The 16,907-nt window shown below is 44.1% G+C and overlaps 1 protein-coding gene across 4 annotated transcripts in view; it reads right to left on the bottom strand.

Moving 5' to 3' along the window:
• Positions 1 to 237: 237 nt before the first annotated feature.
• The window catches only part of WDR26 (WD repeat domain 26), a 39,595-nt gene continuing 22,925 nt past the window's right edge, over positions 238 to 16,907 (bottom strand). For 2 of the 4 annotated variants that reach the window (XM_032319096.1, XM_032319097.1), the window contains exons 8-14: positions 12,926 to 13,066; positions 9,980 to 10,099; positions 8,108 to 8,253; positions 7,733 to 7,811; positions 7,332 to 7,461; positions 3,286 to 3,471; positions 238 to 968 (exon numbers count right to left, since the gene is read on the bottom strand). In XM_032319096.1, the coding sequence (XP_032174987.1) occupies positions 943 to 968; positions 3,286 to 3,471; positions 7,332 to 7,461; positions 7,733 to 7,811; positions 8,108 to 8,253; positions 9,980 to 10,099; positions 12,926 to 13,066 (828 nt within the window). In that variant the 3' untranslated portion in view covers positions 238 to 942. Of the gene's footprint in view, positions 969 to 1,425; positions 2,505 to 3,285; positions 3,472 to 7,331; positions 7,462 to 7,732; positions 7,812 to 8,107; positions 8,254 to 9,979; positions 10,100 to 12,925; positions 13,067 to 16,907 lie in introns of those variants that run through there. The other 2 variants (XM_032319094.1, XM_032319095.1) reach the window with 1 other exon arrangement.

Below are 16,907 nucleotides of genomic sequence, written 5' to 3'. Positions count from 1 at the left end.
CTTTTTGAATCTTGAATTTCTTCAACATCAGGTACTGATGTTCCATCAGGAATAAAACAAAAGGGGGGACACCTTCACGGCAGGACTCTGGATTTCCTGGGCAATGTCCTTCAAGCACTGTTTCTGGGCAAGTCTCACATGGGATTCCAGAAGAGCATCAGTTATACTGCATATCTAAATCAGAGAGGAAACTTTTTGAAGCTGGTTTAGATTCCAAATGTATACAAATGAAGTCACTTTAATCCTATAAATACTTCTTAATTTATTTTTAAAAAATTGTGCTGTTAACCCTTTTACGGGGCAACAAGCTATGTGAAAAGTACAAAACTTTTTGTCAAATGTAATATTGAGAGTGCTTTTGACATAGTTCACTGGTTTATCATCTGGATCAGTATATACTGCGCAACGGGCAAGGCTAGAATCCATGAACCAAGCTGCAAAGATCTCAAGCTAAATAAGGCGGAAAGATTTTGGAGAAACAAAAGAAGGAAATTCTTTCCTATCCAATGTATACTCTTCAGACTAATGCACTCCTTCTATCAAGCCTTCTAAACTGTTAAATAAAGTTTTCCAAACAAGCATTTAAACTTCATTACACAGAAGAGCAACAAGAATGGTATCCCACCAGACAAAAGGCAGGAGGGAAAAAAATATATATACTGAGTTCAATGGGTAAGCCTGAATGTAGCACAGTTCTTCACAACCGATGGGGGGATAATTCAACATGGTGTCCAACAACGTTCTAACGACGTGCTTCATCTCAACTGGTTACTATGAAGCAAGGTGTAAATGTTTGGCCCCAATCGGGCTTCAGAAATGGTTCTTTTTTCATGACGAGCATGTCTGTCCAGCTATCAATCATGTTTGTTTGCACCAAATCCCAAGCCATTAAAATACGACTAATTTTAAGTTAAACAGAAGTCGTCTGCTCCACATTCGCCATCAACTATCCATGCTACTGCATTCCTCTGAATGAAGACGGGATGAAATGTGTTTCGGGGGGGGGGGGGTGGGGAGGGGAGAAGAGGGGAGGGGAAGAAAAAAGTCATCAGTTAGAAAGTTTTAATATCAGCATCATGATATTACAAAACGTACTACCACTGAGAACAATCACACCACAGCCAAGTTCTTGGTTATTTCCATCATCATCTTTAGAACAATGTGTCTGTGTCGTGTCTTAGCCTATATATTATAGTCTAAATTCATTACTTTGATTACTGGAGAACCCAAGTGAATAATCAAATTAGAATCTCATACTTTAAAAATGAACTTTCAAGTAGTTCTGTGGAACAGGAAATCTTTCTGAATAGATGACAAAATAAGAGAGGGGGGACGACCTGGCGGTCCAAGGTAGGAGGGCATCTGGGACCGTGTGCTTCACTCACTCAGCCCGAATTCTGTGCTATCTTCCAACTGTCTGTTTTTGGGAATGGGTCAACAAGCCTCCTGGATACAGTTTAGCGGTTGTACCAGGCACAGTCCCGGGCTGGCCAACCATCTCATCACTTGTCGGCAGTCACACACAAATGCCAGCACCCAGCCCTCAGCACCCCACTGGGCTACTTTCAGTCTCCACGGACCTGCCCACTCATTTCACAGAAATGGGGCTGCACTAAGTGGTCTTCTGTGTCCAGTGTCTTTCACTTGGCGTATTGATCTGAAGATCCGTGTTGCAGCGTTGGCCTGCTTAGTCCTAACCTACTTGACACTCTCCTTAAACAACAATGTATGGAACTCTACTGTTAGAATGAAAGGTCAGCAAGTTCGTTTTTGAAATGGGAGTCAAATATTTTTGCTTAAATGACTTACAGTATGCTAGGGTGTCATGATTTTTGAATGTCATTTTCTTCAGCCTCATCTATGTTTTCCAAAATTTCTATTCCAAACAGGTATTACTTTAATTAGTTTAAAAAAAAAATTCAAATAGGGGAAAGAACCCAGAAGATACCTACATAAAAGGCATATAGCCAAATACCTAAGTTTTACAGAAACTGTCCTCCTGTTTCAGGTATCTGTGAATGTATTCCTGGGGCTGCACCTGCGCTGCCAGAACACAAGGCAGGGCCGTGGCGGTGGAGCGGACCCCATGAGGCCCAGCTCTGGCTCCCCTGCTGCCTCGGTGTCCACAGCCACTTGCTCCACCCAATGGTGGGGCAGCACAGGCATCGTCTCTGAGCTGGGTCTGAGGTGTACCTGCTTACCAGGAAATTCTTTATCTACCTAATGTTTCTCTGTGTCTCCAAATCGAACATGGCTCCTTGAAGAACAAACTTCCAAATGACTGATAAAACGAGAGAAGCAACTAGAATCATGGTTATGGATCTGTAAAACACCAGTCGTCCAGAGGGTCTTGGTTCCAGCGACGGTCCCAGAGGCACACGGGCTGGTTCCGTGGGGACGCGCAGACGCGCTCTGCACATGTATGCAGCGGGTCTCAGTCTCACCCACATCCTCTTCCGGCCTGGCACGCTCACCAGACCGTGGGTGCTCCTTCTTGCTGACATCTAGGTGGGACACGCGGGGAACAAAAGCCTCTTCATCTGTTTTCTGGGTGACTCGCTTCCTTCTAAGGAAACCAAACATTTCGTTTGCTCTGTTTGAAAGAAGAGCAGCACATCCTTCCCGTATGAGCTCTCATGGAGTCTTCTCTCCAGCGCTGCTGTCTAGCTCAACTGAGCCATGTCCTCAAGGGAAAAAACCCTTCCACCCGGTCTGTGCCTCTGTCTTCTCCCCCACGGAAACAGGGGAGGACCCTGCTGTCACAGGGCTGTGATGACGGTGTGCCAGCTGGCTGGACACGCTGCCTGGCCCTGAGGCGCAGGGCAGATAGCGGTGTCCTTCTCTCTCCTGGTCATGCCCGGTGCACAGGGAACCACACTGTGTTACAGGGACTTATTCGTAAGAGCAAATCGTTCTGAAGTTGTTCAAATTTTAGAATATTAACTAGTTCTTATGGGTGTGAAAGTAGAAAATGCTTCTTGCATCACGAAGCAAGACTTTCAAGATTTGTCGAACTGAAAAAACTAAACAGCTACACAGCTATAAATGCGGTAGCGTGCTCCCCTTCGTGCTCCCCAGTGTCACACATGTGCACACATGCGTGTACCACAGACACACAACCACACACACACACACCTGTATCTCAGGTTACTGAAACTCCTTCTGAGGAGAGAAAGTACACAGTCTCTAAAAGAGGGAGGAAACGAACTCTATCCCACACTTCCAAGTACTGCTGGGCCAGGTGTCACCAGGAGGAAACACAGGGATGGTGTGCGGTGGTGTTACCTTCGATATTCTGGTGGTCTATAAAAGGTGCTGGTCCCCATATTCTAACAGTGCCATCGTCTGAGGCGCTGGCCATCATGGATGGGATCTGTGGGTTCCAGCTCACACAGTTCACTGTGCGTGTGTGCCCTGTCAGCTCCGCGATTGGCAGTTCGCTACGTTTGTGCCAGATGTAAACCTTGTGATCTGAACAAACAGGAATTCAGAGAAAAGTCAGGGAATTGACTTCAGCAAAACCAACTGATCTGAAATTTATCATCATGACACACATAACATAGGACTCAATTATTAGAACTTAATATGATGTGAATAGTTGAATAAATCACCTTATGATCACCTTTTTGGCCCAACAAACTTTTCCCCTGCTAAAGGTGACTGATTCTCTCAAGTCATCATAAACTCTGCCATGTTCCTTAGTACCTGAGAGGTGGATCACAGTAAAGATCTCCCGGTGGAAACAGACATAGGACAGAGCCAATAAACGCTCCGGTGATGGGTGGCGCCTGAGCTGCACTGCGCCAAGCCAACGGCAGCAGGAATGTGGGCACAGCCAACCCTCTGCAGGGCAATCTCTGCGGCCGGGTGCTCGTGTTTGGCTCCGCTGCCGTGAGGTGGGTGCCACACTCCTGCCCTTTCTGGGGAGGGGGCCCGAACTGCTGCGGCCGCCTATCCAGGCTGAGTGGCCCGTAACTGGTGAGTCTTCACCTGTTCAGGAGGACCGGACTCACCCGACTATGTAGTGAGGGTTCAACATGTTTGTGTATGAAGAGTTCTGAAAAGAGCCTGGCACAGAGTATACCCCAGGTGTCATCGTAGGTGACGGGGGCACACAGAGGGCAGATCCCGCGGGAGGCACAGGAGTGTTCCGAGTGGAGATGTGGGAGCCCCCAGGGACAAGCTTCCCACTGGGCAAACTTCAGCGTGCTGCGGGGTAGCTCATTTGTGGTAACAGAGTATGTCCTGGTTTCACAGCGTCTAACTTGAAGATGAAAGGCTGGGACTCCCTCTGAGCATTCTATGTGCGTGTGGGAAGCAGGAGCCAAGACACTCACTGGAGAACTGAATTATACTTTCCTAGAAGGTCTATGTTGTTCAATCATTTTCCCTTGCATAAAATCAATTAAGCAAAAAAGGTGAAAAAGGGGATGCCTGGGTGGCTCAGTCTGTGAAGCGTCTGCCCTCAGCTCAGGTTACGACCCCGGGGTTCTGGGATCGAGCCCTGGTTTGGGCTCCCTGCTCGGCGGGAAACCTGTTTCTCCCTCTCCCACTCCCTCTGCTTGTGTTCCCTCTCTCTGTCAAATAAATAAAATCTTAAAAAAATAAACAACAACAAAAAAACCCCAAAGAGAAAAAACAGTAGATTAGTTAAGCTTCCCCTTGAACTGAGGAAGTTCTCAAAGAAAATCACATTGAAAAGTGTGAGTGAGTGGAGACCTGCTCACCGCCAGGGGGAAATGCCTTGTGTGCACACACCCAAGGACGGTATCTGCTAGAAAGGCAGCAAGCCCAAGGACTGAAGGGGTCAGGGTCAGAGTGACAGGCTTGCTGACTGAGCTTGGCTGACTGCTGTAGTCCATGGAACCCACGGCTTGTGCTACAGTAAAAAAATAAAGCAGGGTTTTCTACACATTGCCTGCCCACTGGAAAAGCTTGCATAATAGCATAACCTTCTTGGGAAAACATTTTCTAATTGCTCTATTTTACACTGACATTCATGTACTTGGTGATTTGGAAGGTTCTTAGAACACATTTGTTGCAAATAAATGACAAATGGATTAATGTGACCATCTTGGGACATGATGCATTCACCATGTCCAGCTGGTGTTGAAAATGTTCCTCAGGACCATTCTAAGGCACCTGAGTTGTCAGAACGCTCATCTCTTCATCTCACAGTTCATTTTTAGCCCTAAACAGAACATAATGTGGTCTGATTAATGATGATTCATCATTAGTTCAAAGTCAGTTTGGGCTTTAAAACAAAAGGACTGACATCACTAGGGATAATGGTAGCCACATGTATTCTGAAGCACTTCTAGGGCTGATGTAATGTTTAGAAAGGCTGTGGGGCATAACCAAGAGGGGAAGCCCCCCAGAAACAGAGCTGAATGGAGCTCAGGAAAAAGACCTGGTGGGGGTGGGGAGGGCGCCTAACGAGCAGGTAGAAGGCTTCGGGTGCTTGGACCGTGCCAAAAGAGGAGCCAGTGCAGAATCTGCAAGAAAATAACTGAAAAGATGTGAACTTTTCCAAAGGGTCACCTACAAACCAACTCTCCTCTCTCCTCAATCTTACCTGATTTTTTTTCTTTTAGAGAGAGTGTGAGTGGAGGGGAGACGCAGAGGGAGAGGGAGAGAGAGAGAGAAACCCAAGCAGACTCCCCACTGAGCATGGAGCCTGACGCAGGGCTCAATCCCATGACCATGAGTTCATGACCAGAGCTGAAATCAAGAGTCAGATGCTCAAATGGCAGAGCCACCCTGGTACCCTGACAGATTTTTTTTAAGAGAAAGAAATAAAGATAAATTCCTATGCTTCACAGGACTCCCTAAAAGTCTTTGTCCTAATTCCCAAATATACCTTATACATAAAGGGAAAACTCATGTGTTAACGCTTATCCATCGAGATCAATTTTTTGTCAAGATAGGCGTGGTCAATACTTTGGATGATAAATGGAACACTGACAAAGAATCCAGTTTCCTGGTCTATGTTCTAAGACTAGATTCAGCATTTTTTTAATTTTTAAAGTTTATTTATTTATTTGACAGAGAGCGAGAGACAGTGAGAGAGGGAACACAAGCAGGGGGACTAGGAGTAGAGAGAAGCAGACTCCCTGCTGAGCAGGAAGCCCAGTTCGGAGCTCCATCCCAGGACACCAGGATCATGGCCTGAGCCGAAGGCAGACGCTTAATGACTGAGCCACCCAGGCGCCCCTAAATTCGGTATTTTTAAAAGTGACTGAATTAATGTGCTACTGTAGTGCTCAGAGCAGCACAGAGTGCACTCAAGAAAAATGTGCTAAATGAGATTTTGCCATTATTTATGCTTCTAGCGCCTTGAAAGCACACTCTTTTAATACTTTTAATACTCAGCTTTTAATACTTTTAATAGCTTTTATTTATTTTTTTTTAAAAGATTTTATTTATTTATTTGACAGACAGAGATCACAAGTAGGCAAAGAGAGAGGAAGGGAAGCAGGCTCCCCGCTGAGCAGGGAGCCTGGTGTGGGGCTCGATCCCAGCACTCTGAGATCACGACCTGAGCCGAAGACAGAGGCTTAACCCACTGAGCCACCCAGGCGCCTCACTTTTAATAGCTTTTAATACTCAGCTATCTGTGTTGCCTATTTGAAACAATTCCTTTTTTCTTTTTTAAGATTTTTTTATTTATTTGACAGAAAGAAAGAGAGAGCAAAGTAGGCAGAGCATCAGACAGAGGCAGAGGGAGAAGGAGGCTCCCCACTGAGCAGGGAGCCTAACCTGGGATTTGATCCCAGGACCCCAGGATCATGACCTGAGCCCACTGCAGATGCTAATCCACCTGAGCCACGCAGGGGTCCCTTGATTTTAAGCAATTTCTATTTTAAATTAGACTGATGACTCTGGGAACAGGCCTGCCTGGAATACTGATGTTAGCAGGCTGGAGAGTACATGTATTTAGAAAGTAGCAGAGACAATTCTAGAATTTCAGCTTTTCTGAGACTATGAAGAATCATGAAACTAAATTACTCTCTTCGGCCATTAAAGAAACACTGCAGATCTTAACTAAAGTCGAATTTGTCTACAATCAGGTAACACATCATAATTGACTTCATAGATCCTACAAGCCTCTGCACACCACCACAAAGGAGTACTGATTTAACTAAATCTTGGTTTGATACAGAGGACTCAGGCATTCCAAAACGGGGAAATGAACAGTGTACTTGAGAAATAAAACTCAAATTTTTAATCTGCATTTGCTCGAGACATGGCTACCCTCATGCACTGAGACGAGGACAGAGCCCCCATGCCGTCCAGATACACGAATTGATAGTGGCGTGCACACAACTCACCTTCACTGCCACTAGCGATGAAGTCTTCGTTATGGCCTCCGAAACATGAATGGATCGTATAAAACCCTTGCGTGACACCTTGATACTTTCTTACTAAAACTCTGTCTTGTAAGTCCCATAAATGAACTCCCTGTAGGCAAAAGAAAATAGATACACTTATTCTTCCTCAACTCAAAAAAGTTTTACACTGTGAATATCCCTTTGCCTGATGGAACATTTATTTTCAATTCCATTACACAAAATGATAACGTTCTGACACATTTAAGACTGACTTTGCAAACTTAAGAATCAAACCCATAGGTGAAGTTTAAGAATTTGTAAAAATATTTATTTATATAATCATGTATCAAAAATCATGTATTTTGAACTAAGCTAAATCTTTATAATTATAATAAATTTACCTGAGTTGCTACATTTAACAAAGCTAATCGGCCATTCTTGGAAATAGTAAAAGACATAATGGGATGATCTTCTTGTACTCTGTAACCAGAAAACAATCTGTCAAAAGCAACATACTAAGAATCAAGAACATTCAAATGACCAAAATATATAATGTTCTAGCTTAAACACTGCAATTTTGTCTATAATCAGTATGACAAACTGTATTTCAATCAAGAAAAAAATTCTGAGTTAATGGTTACAAAGCACCACCCGACCACCAATCCATTTTAGGGTCAAGTTCAAACCAAAACATAAAAACTCTTCTCAAACAGCGAGTTCCACCACACATTTTAATACAAATCAAATAGTTATTTAACGGATAAAAAAACAGTTACATGTTCCTATCTGTAAGGTCCTCAAAGTTGTACCCCCGGATCCGCTGGTGTGTGTCTGATGCCAGAACAGTCTTGCCGTCGCTCAAGCACCAAAGGCATTGCACTCTCACCCCTTCCCAGGAATCAAGGAGGTTCCCGTCTAAATCCTGAGGAGAAATTCACTATTAACCCCCTTATGAAACAGTTCTCGGAAAGCAAAGAACCAAACGAATCTCAGCAGCATCTTTTAGTACTAAGTCTGTTTTTTCCTGTTCCAATTAATTGTTCCATAAAGTGGTTTTCATCATGAAAATGTGACTATAGGTCCAATTTCATTACAACAATACCTCAGGGGAAGGGGGACAGAATCTCTGGGAAATCCATCTTCCCTTCAATAACCTGCCAGGCACAAATAAATACAATACATACAGGGAAAGAAGAATCCCAAGTTCCAAGTGAAGGTCTCACTTCTACTGGGAAAGAATTCAAATGTTCCTTTAAAATGCACTATACTTGGATCTGTCCTCTAGTATTCAGAAGCTGGGATATGGAAAAGATTTCTATAAACATTAATTACAGCTTTACAGAACTCAGAAGCTGTTAGGACATTTTAAAAACATTACCAAATTTGCAATGTGTTCTACAGATCAAAGCTCTAAGGGGCATCCCATTTCTGTTCCACAGATGGGGGAGCTGCCGAGTCCTGGGTCCTGATGGTGTCAACACCATAGGGGAAAGTGGGGTCAGCAGAGATACACAGGGTCATCCTGCAGCCAAGGATTCAAGAGTAAATGGCTTCGCTGCCGGAAAGTACAGCATGGGGACCAGCGGGACTGCGAATCTCAAAGTTGCTAAGAGAATAAATCTTAAAAGTCCTCATCACAACTGTGTATGGGAACAGCTAATTTCTGTGGTGTTCATTTTCAATGCATATGAATATCAAATCATTATGTTCTATACCTGAAGCTAACATAATGCTACATGTCTATTATACCTATGTTGAAGGAAAAATAAATAAAAAAATCCAAGTTGTATATTAGCCCATGGATAGAAACTCCAGAAATAACTTTTTAAACTACTGGGAAAATCACAATAGACCAAAAAGTGTATTGAGACAAATGGGGGAAGAAAAGAACTCAAGGCTCATAACCAGGCTTTGGGGACAGGACACGATGTTCCACGAGTCCCACGGCCGGCTTATTAAGACACCAGTGGTTTGCAGTGGCTACATGGAGGCCTCTATGATATGTGATCTTTACTAGACTGAATGATTTACGGAATTCATGATCTTGTTTAATCTTTGTTTAATCCTAAGACCACACGTGGAAGTGCTCACTGGCAGTGGGCCGGGCTGTGATGCGAGACACGGACATCAGATAGACGGCCATGGCAGTCTGCCTTGTCACAAGATTGGTCACTGAGTCCCTACTTTCATCACTCCATGAGCCCGAGATTAATGGGGCAGACAGTAATCAGAAGTTACTTCAAATAAAGACTGGAAGGTTCTCTGGTAGTGCCCATCACCACTTTTAGTCCTCACATATTTAAGACAGTCAATTCATGAAATTCAGCAGAGTTTGGATACAAAACCTAGAGCCTCAAAAGAAGTGCTAAATATTTTCAATCCTGTAACATTAGAAACTTATTTATGAAGACAAAATATTTAGTAAAATAATTTTTTAACAGTTTACCAAACTTGAAGTCTAGACTTTGTATAAGCATTTAAAAATGGTCACAAAAAGAAAAAACTGCAGAAAGTTCTACTGGACAGTGCTTATTAGAAAGATAGCTAAGTAGGTCTTCACACAATCTATTTCCTAAAAGATAGCGAGTCAAGTGCATTTTTTATTTCAACAAATGGAGCAGGCCGTGGACAGGGCAAGAGGTACTCACACACTGGTAGAACTGGCCGCGCTGACCTCCAGTTACGAAGCGTTTCCCATCTGGATTCCAAGCCACGCTTGTCAAACTGTCCTCATGAGACTGGCTCATTTTTGTCCTTAGCTCTCCCGTCTACAAAGAAATAAAACTGTGGCTAAGACCTTCAAGATAGGCTGCTTCTTCTTCTTCTTTTTTTTTTTTTTTAAAAGATTTTATTTATTTTTTTTGTCAGAGAGAGAGCACAAGTAGGCAGAGAGGCAGAGGCAGAGGCAGAGAGAGAAGCAGGCTCCCTGCTGAGCAAGGAGCCCAATGTAGGACTCAATCCCAGGATCCTGGGATCATGACCCGAGCTGAAGACAGCCTCCTAACCCACTGAGCCACCCAGGTGTCCCTCAAGATAGGCTTCTAAAGTGAATGTATAAAGAAAAAAAAATAGTAACTGGGATATCAGGTTCGTTTGGTGTTCCTAACAAGAGAAACAAACTATTCTAACTGGACTTACAAAAAAACCAACCAGTGCTCAGAGGAGGAAGAAACGGGAGCTCAACAATGCTCCACACAGGCGACTCCAACAATAGACCTGATGACAGAACCTCTAATAAAACTCTCATTCTCAATTACATTTATAAATCAAATCATATTTTCTTGTCAGCAGCTCAGTGCTACACTCTCTACTCCCTCCGAGATCCCCCTACTTGTCCATGTCCCGGACTGCCAGTAGCAGTTCCTCAAGAACATGATGAATGGACAGAAAAACTAGGTCCTTGAACTAAGGCAAGGGGGCAGCAGTTCTCAATTATGTGAAATTTCGTATCTGAGATGCTAGAAAGGTAGTAGGGAAGATGGGAAGAGAGAAATGAAAATTATTTTTCTGATATCTAATTTCATCTCAACTAAAAGTACAGAAAAGAGGCTTTTGTACAGTTTAGCATAGCTGTTTTAAAGGATTCCCAAGTAAGAAAGACTATTTACTGGTTACAACCCGAAGATGCCCATCTGTTATTTTTTCTAAGTTACTGAACTTAGAAGGTAGACACATACCATTTAATCTAGTCTTGATTCCATTTTGTTCATGGATTAGAAACAGGCTCTGAGAGATAATAGCTGCCCTTGGCATAATAAAAAATACCTGGGCATAATTTTCCTGTGAGAAATGGGTAATCAAAAGTTAAAAAAAAAAAAAAAAAAAAAAAGTGAAAACAAAGTGTATGATCAGGGAACAGGGGCAAGTACTAAAGCAAAGAGGGCATGAAAACAGAAAGCCAGCCAGAGGTCTCCCTTTACACTGGAAAAAAAAAATCAGCAATTTAAAAATCTTCCCCCATGCTGCTAATAGGTCTCGTCCATTTATCTTTTCTGGACTGCTGGACAGAAACAGTTTTAAGTTCAGAATCCCATGTACACATGCAGAGGCTGAATCTTCTGCATTTTGTGTTCACACATATGTTAACACACTAAGTGCTGAGGACTTAGAACATCCTCTGTCTAGAAACTCAGAACTGACTCACAGGAGGACTAGAGACACCATCAATTTCGAGTCTATTACTGGAGGATCAGGACTCCACACATCTTCTCTTGAGGGGCAAACAAAAAGCTTTAATGGGAAAAAAAAACAACAACCCATTTTGTCTTTTAGGTCAGATTCATCCCAGTCTGTTTTACTGAGAGAAAGCAGTCTCCTCCTCTGGGCTTTGCTGCCCCCCCGAACCCAATCACAAACACTGATGACACACTGGTTTGATAAAAATGGCCTAAAGGCATTTGGGGAACAACTGGGGATTTTTAACTACGAAACGAAAATTAGATATTAGAGAATGATAGCTAACGTTCTTGAAAAAGCTGTTATTTTTTAGAAGGTACATGCTTCAGTATTTGGTATCAAACATCATATCTATAATTTCCTTCCAAATGTTTTGGACATGGATGTCTGTGTGTACACGTCTACATGCATGCATGCGTGTCCACACAAAATATACAGAATGGTCAACGCAGAATCCCAGGTGGTGGGCAAGGGTCACCACTGTATTCCACTTTTCTCAATATTCAGTGACCTTCCTACTGAAAAGCTAGGGTTGAAACGTAAGTAGTAAGTAAGCAGTAAGAACACTGCTATGTAACAGCAGAGCAGGAATTACAGCGGATCACCCTCAGGGACATCTCAGTATTCGCTCTGTCCTCGGCACGCTTGTGTGTAGTTTCAGCTCTACTCTTTCAGTACAAACCAAGTCACATACAAACCAACTCACAGTCCTACCCTATCAGTGCACAACAGTACCCTCAGACCACAGCATGGACCATGCCCTCACCTCGGGGCAGAAAAATGAAAAGAACAGCATCTAACCAGCCACCTTACAGAAAGAAGTTAAAAAAATTAAATCGGAATTATAAAGTCTTTAAAACACCGTACAAAAATAATGGAACTAAATGCTAATTTTTGTAAAACAACAACAAAGGGATCCTGGATGAAGGTCAAGTTTGGGTTTACAAACAGGAAGAGAGCCCTTAATAAAAGCACTGAAACATCATTACTTTTCCTAAACTAGATCAACATATAAAACAGTTAAGGAGATGACAGTATGACCGCCACCAAAACGAGAGCTCTGGTTCCCTGCAGACGTTTGCACACTTGAAAGGTTAAGTTTCATATACAATCATCAAATTATGAGACCATCGTAAAAACCTGCTTGTAGAAAAAGTACCACAGTAAACAGTAGGAATTCCACAGCACAAAGCACAACATTCCTGAAAATACTCTTTCGTCCTTCTTTTAAATACTCTTATGCTCAGCATGACATTTGGGTTGCTAAGCGTGGACACCTGGGCTCTGTCACGTGGGACCCACTCTGGTCGCTGAGGCTGGGTGGCTGGCTGTGTTCTAGCGAGCATCAAGCTACAAGGAATGCGTGCAGGATGGGCCCACTGAACGGAAAGGCTCAAGAACAGACGGAACGTGCTCACTTGGACATTCCAAAGCCACAGCTCAGAGCAGTCGTCTGGGCCACAAGCAACAAGGTAGCTGTCGTCCGGACTCCACGCGATGTAGGAGACGCCGTAAGCATGTCCTTCTAAGGTTTTGAGCAGTTTTAGCAGGTGTGTATCCTAGGAGGGAAGGACACGACTTGGTTAGAGTCCCCAAAGTCCACAGTTTCCTGGCATCGGAACTGGAACAGCAGTAAGCATCTATTTGGACAGTGTAATGGACTCTGAGGAGGTGCTCACAGATTCACCAACGTTCCCTCCCCAAAGGTCCGACAGCTCATGAGCTCATAAAGCCTCACTCACGCGGTGACATCTCATTGGCATCTACTCCACGCCAGGCATGGTGTGCCAGATGGAACTCTAACGACGACACAGGCTTTATGCCCGTGAGGCTTCTGAGGAAACCAAAAGCACTAAGAGTGACCTCTCATTTATTTCTGAAAACACTTGACTGAGATAAAACTTATGCACCACAGAATGCACCCTTCCAAGTACACAATCCCATGACCTTGAGTATATTCAAAGAGTTATGCGGCCACCACTGCTATCCAAGCTGAGATCTTTCTCATCACCCCCACAAAGCTCACACTTGTTAGCAGTTCTTTCCTGTCTCCCACACTCCCTTCTCCACAGACTTGCCCGTTCTGGACATTTCATCCACATGGGATCCCACAATGTGGGGCGTTCTGTAACTGGCTTCTCTCGCTCAGCGGAATGTTCCAGAGTTCATCCATGCTGGAGCGTGCATCCCTCCTTTCCATTGGTCGATAGTCCATTTCATGGATCTACCTCTTCTGTTCATTCATTCAGCAGCCAATGAGCATCTGGCCTGTCTCCAGCTTCAGCTACTATACACAATGCTGCTAGGACTCCACAGACTCTGGGCACATGTGCCAGAGCGGAGCCACAGGCTCTAGGTGTCGTGTTCTGAGGAACCGCCAACTGTCTCCTGAGTGGCCGCTACTAAGTTGCTCCTCGGAATGAGTGCTGGCCACCAACACTACTTTGGCCAGGTCTCCTAACCCGAAGGCTATGTGTCCCTTCCCTGCCCCATATGATAGGGATGGAGACCAAGACCACCCTGGTGAGAGCTGCTGGCCTCTCAGTAGAACGGACACCTCTGCTTGAGGTTAAGGGGCTCAATTTCCTTGTAAGGGGCAAGCTGCTGAAGATTTTTAAGCTGGTTGAATACATAACAAGGGTGTCTGGTTTTAGGAGGAGAACATGCATGATGATGTGGCAGATGAATCAGAATGAACAGATCAGGACACGGACACCCCAAAAGGGCCAACACAAGCCACTACGGTCACAAGAAACAAGGTCCCAAACTAACATAGTGTGGACTCCGAGAGGTCAGACCAGAATGTACTTGGGATGTAAAATACATAAGACAGAACGAGACGAGAAATGTCCAAAGACCACCTACAGGTTTCTGTTGTACGGGGCAAGGATGTGCACAGCAAACAGAACAAGAGGGACTTGGCTGGAGGTGGCTAAAAGTGACTAAGTGTTAGCCTTTGGTCAAAGATGGACTAAGACTGGTACCATGCCTGTGGAATTCTGATGGTGAGGACCCAGAAACAGTTAAAAATGGGTCTGGTGGGCGCCTGGGTGGCTCAGTCGGTTGGGCATCTGACTTTGGCTCAGGACATGATCTCGGGGTCCTGGGACAGAGCCCTCAGTTGGGCTCTGTACTCAGAGGGGGCGTCCACTTCTCCCTCTGCCTCTGGCTCCCTGCCCGACTCATGCCTCTTTCTTCCTCAAATACACATCTTAAAAAAGGGGGGGGGAGGGGAAAATGGGTCTGGAACTCCTCTGATAAAACTAGGTTGGGAATTTTTTTGTCAGAAATGTCACTAACAAGTGGATGTGTTTAATATACTGACCCTACCTTTATTATTTATTCTATCACCTAGTCCAGACCACCATGTCTGATAAAAACTAGCTAACACCGTCACTGCTTCTGACCCCTTGCCAGGAGAAGGCAAACAGGGCAGGGGTTTGTGCAAGAGTGTGGTACCACTGGTCAGAGAGGCCGCCAGCACTGAGTAAGCAGGATGCCTGGGCTTTGGGATGGGCTCAGTCACAGTGGTGCTTCGGACACACACAGTCTCTTCTAAACTGATGATAAATGACCTCAGAAGTATTTAACTAAAACACTAATTCAGCACATTAATATAATCCTGTAAAAAACTAAAGCTGAAAATAAATGGGGATATGAATGCTAGATCTTCACAAGTACAGTGTCTCTACACTAACCTATGTCAAGTGGAAATACCATGTTCATGGAATCCACTTAACTGTGCTCAGATTCTGGGTCAGAGAATGGGCAAAATGTTTTTGGGGAGCAAAGGTAAAAAAAACCTGTTAAAAGAAACCTGTTTTGGGATCACATCACCTCAAATCTTTTTTTCTTCTTTAAGGAGGCGTGGGACCCAACTTGGGGCTCGATCCCATGACCCTGAGATCATGACCTGAGCTGAGGTCAAGAGTCAGATGCTTAACCAACTGAGCCACCAGATGTATCCATTACCTCAAATCTTAATGTCCTTCTCCATGTGTTGCTTTTCATCCATTAAAACACATACACAAAACACACATACTCAAAAAGATCACCAATTTTCTTTTAAGTTTTTCCAAAGAGTATCTGACATAATAAAATACTATCATACTAAACTCTCAAATCCATGGCATCTCAGATTGGAGTGAAAGCATTAACTCTATGTTTCCCAAGCTAAACTGGCCATAAAAGCCCTTTACTCCTAACACCTACTCTGACAAAGGCACTCTGGTCTAAACTCCTTAGCCAAGTGCACCAGATCCTCCTGGACTGGTGGCCTCCAACTCTGCTAACCTCATCTCCTACACTGCACTGTAACCCCGAGACTGCCCAAATGCCAGCCACGTTTTCCTTTCCCATGTCCTGCAGGGGACAGTACTAACTGGTTTGCCTCTGTAATACCTGACTCCTTCTGTTAGGACTCACTTGTCTTATTTTCCAGTTCCAATGGGTTTCTCTTTTGAGCCCCTGTAGCACCCATCACAGAACAATTACTCTGTAATTGTTATGAACTTGTGGTAAAGCCTCACCGTAAGCTTGCGCTCAATAAATATGTGCTAAGCGAAGGGCATGGTTATATACTGCTGCCAAAAGAAATCGTAATAAAGCACAGTTTAGTATGCTTTCTGTTCAGGTATCTTGCAAATAATTGCTAAAATACAACTCCTCAGAACAGTGTTCAGAGGCCACAACTAGATCCACACTGTCTCTCTAGTCTAATTTCCCACTCTTTGCCTTACTCATCTTATTCTCTTATCTGACGGTGGGGGAGGGCAAGATCCCTCCCTTCCCAGAATGCCCTCTCCTGTCCCCACCTGTGTTGTGCCTGTCAAGGCTCAGACCAGGTGCTCTCACCTGGGCAGCATTCTGCACTTTCACAACACTCTGCACATCCTGTGTGAAATGTACTTCAGGGTGTAAATTACTTCCCTTTCTACATCGTGTGTTCCTTTCCCAGATATCACTCTGCAGCCTACAAGCAGTCACTTAGGGAAGAGGCAGGGATTCTTGAACTTAAATGTGAGGACAAACGCACATCTCTATTTCTGGCTGAAATTCAGTATTTCCTTCAGTCCTGTATGAAGGCAATAGACAAAGTGGCACCAGGTGAGACACAGGTGCATCACCTTCTATATTATCAGGGGACTGTTAATATAGAAGTCTCCAGTATTTTCATATAATATCACAGCTATTGCAGCTATCTCAAAATCTTTATGCTCATCACTACTTCAAAATTTGATGGTGGTGGGGGCCTGGGTGGCTCAGTGGGTTAAAGCCTCTGCCTTCAGCTTGGGTCATGATTCCAGGGTCCTGGGATCGAGCCCCACATCAGGCTCTCTGCTCCTTGGAGAGCCTGCTTTCTCCTCTCTCTCTTTGCCTGCTTCTCTGCCTACTTGTGTT

The sequence above is a fragment of the Mustela erminea genome, chromosome 17, assembly GCF_009829155.1.
Source record: "Mustela erminea isolate mMusErm1 chromosome 17, mMusErm1.Pri, whole genome shotgun sequence".
Lineage (NCBI taxonomy): Eukaryota > Metazoa > Chordata > Mammalia > Carnivora > Mustelidae > Mustela > Mustela erminea.
The sequence above is the reverse complement of the archived record's forward strand: the minus strand, read 5'-3'. Positions and strand labels throughout refer to the sequence as shown.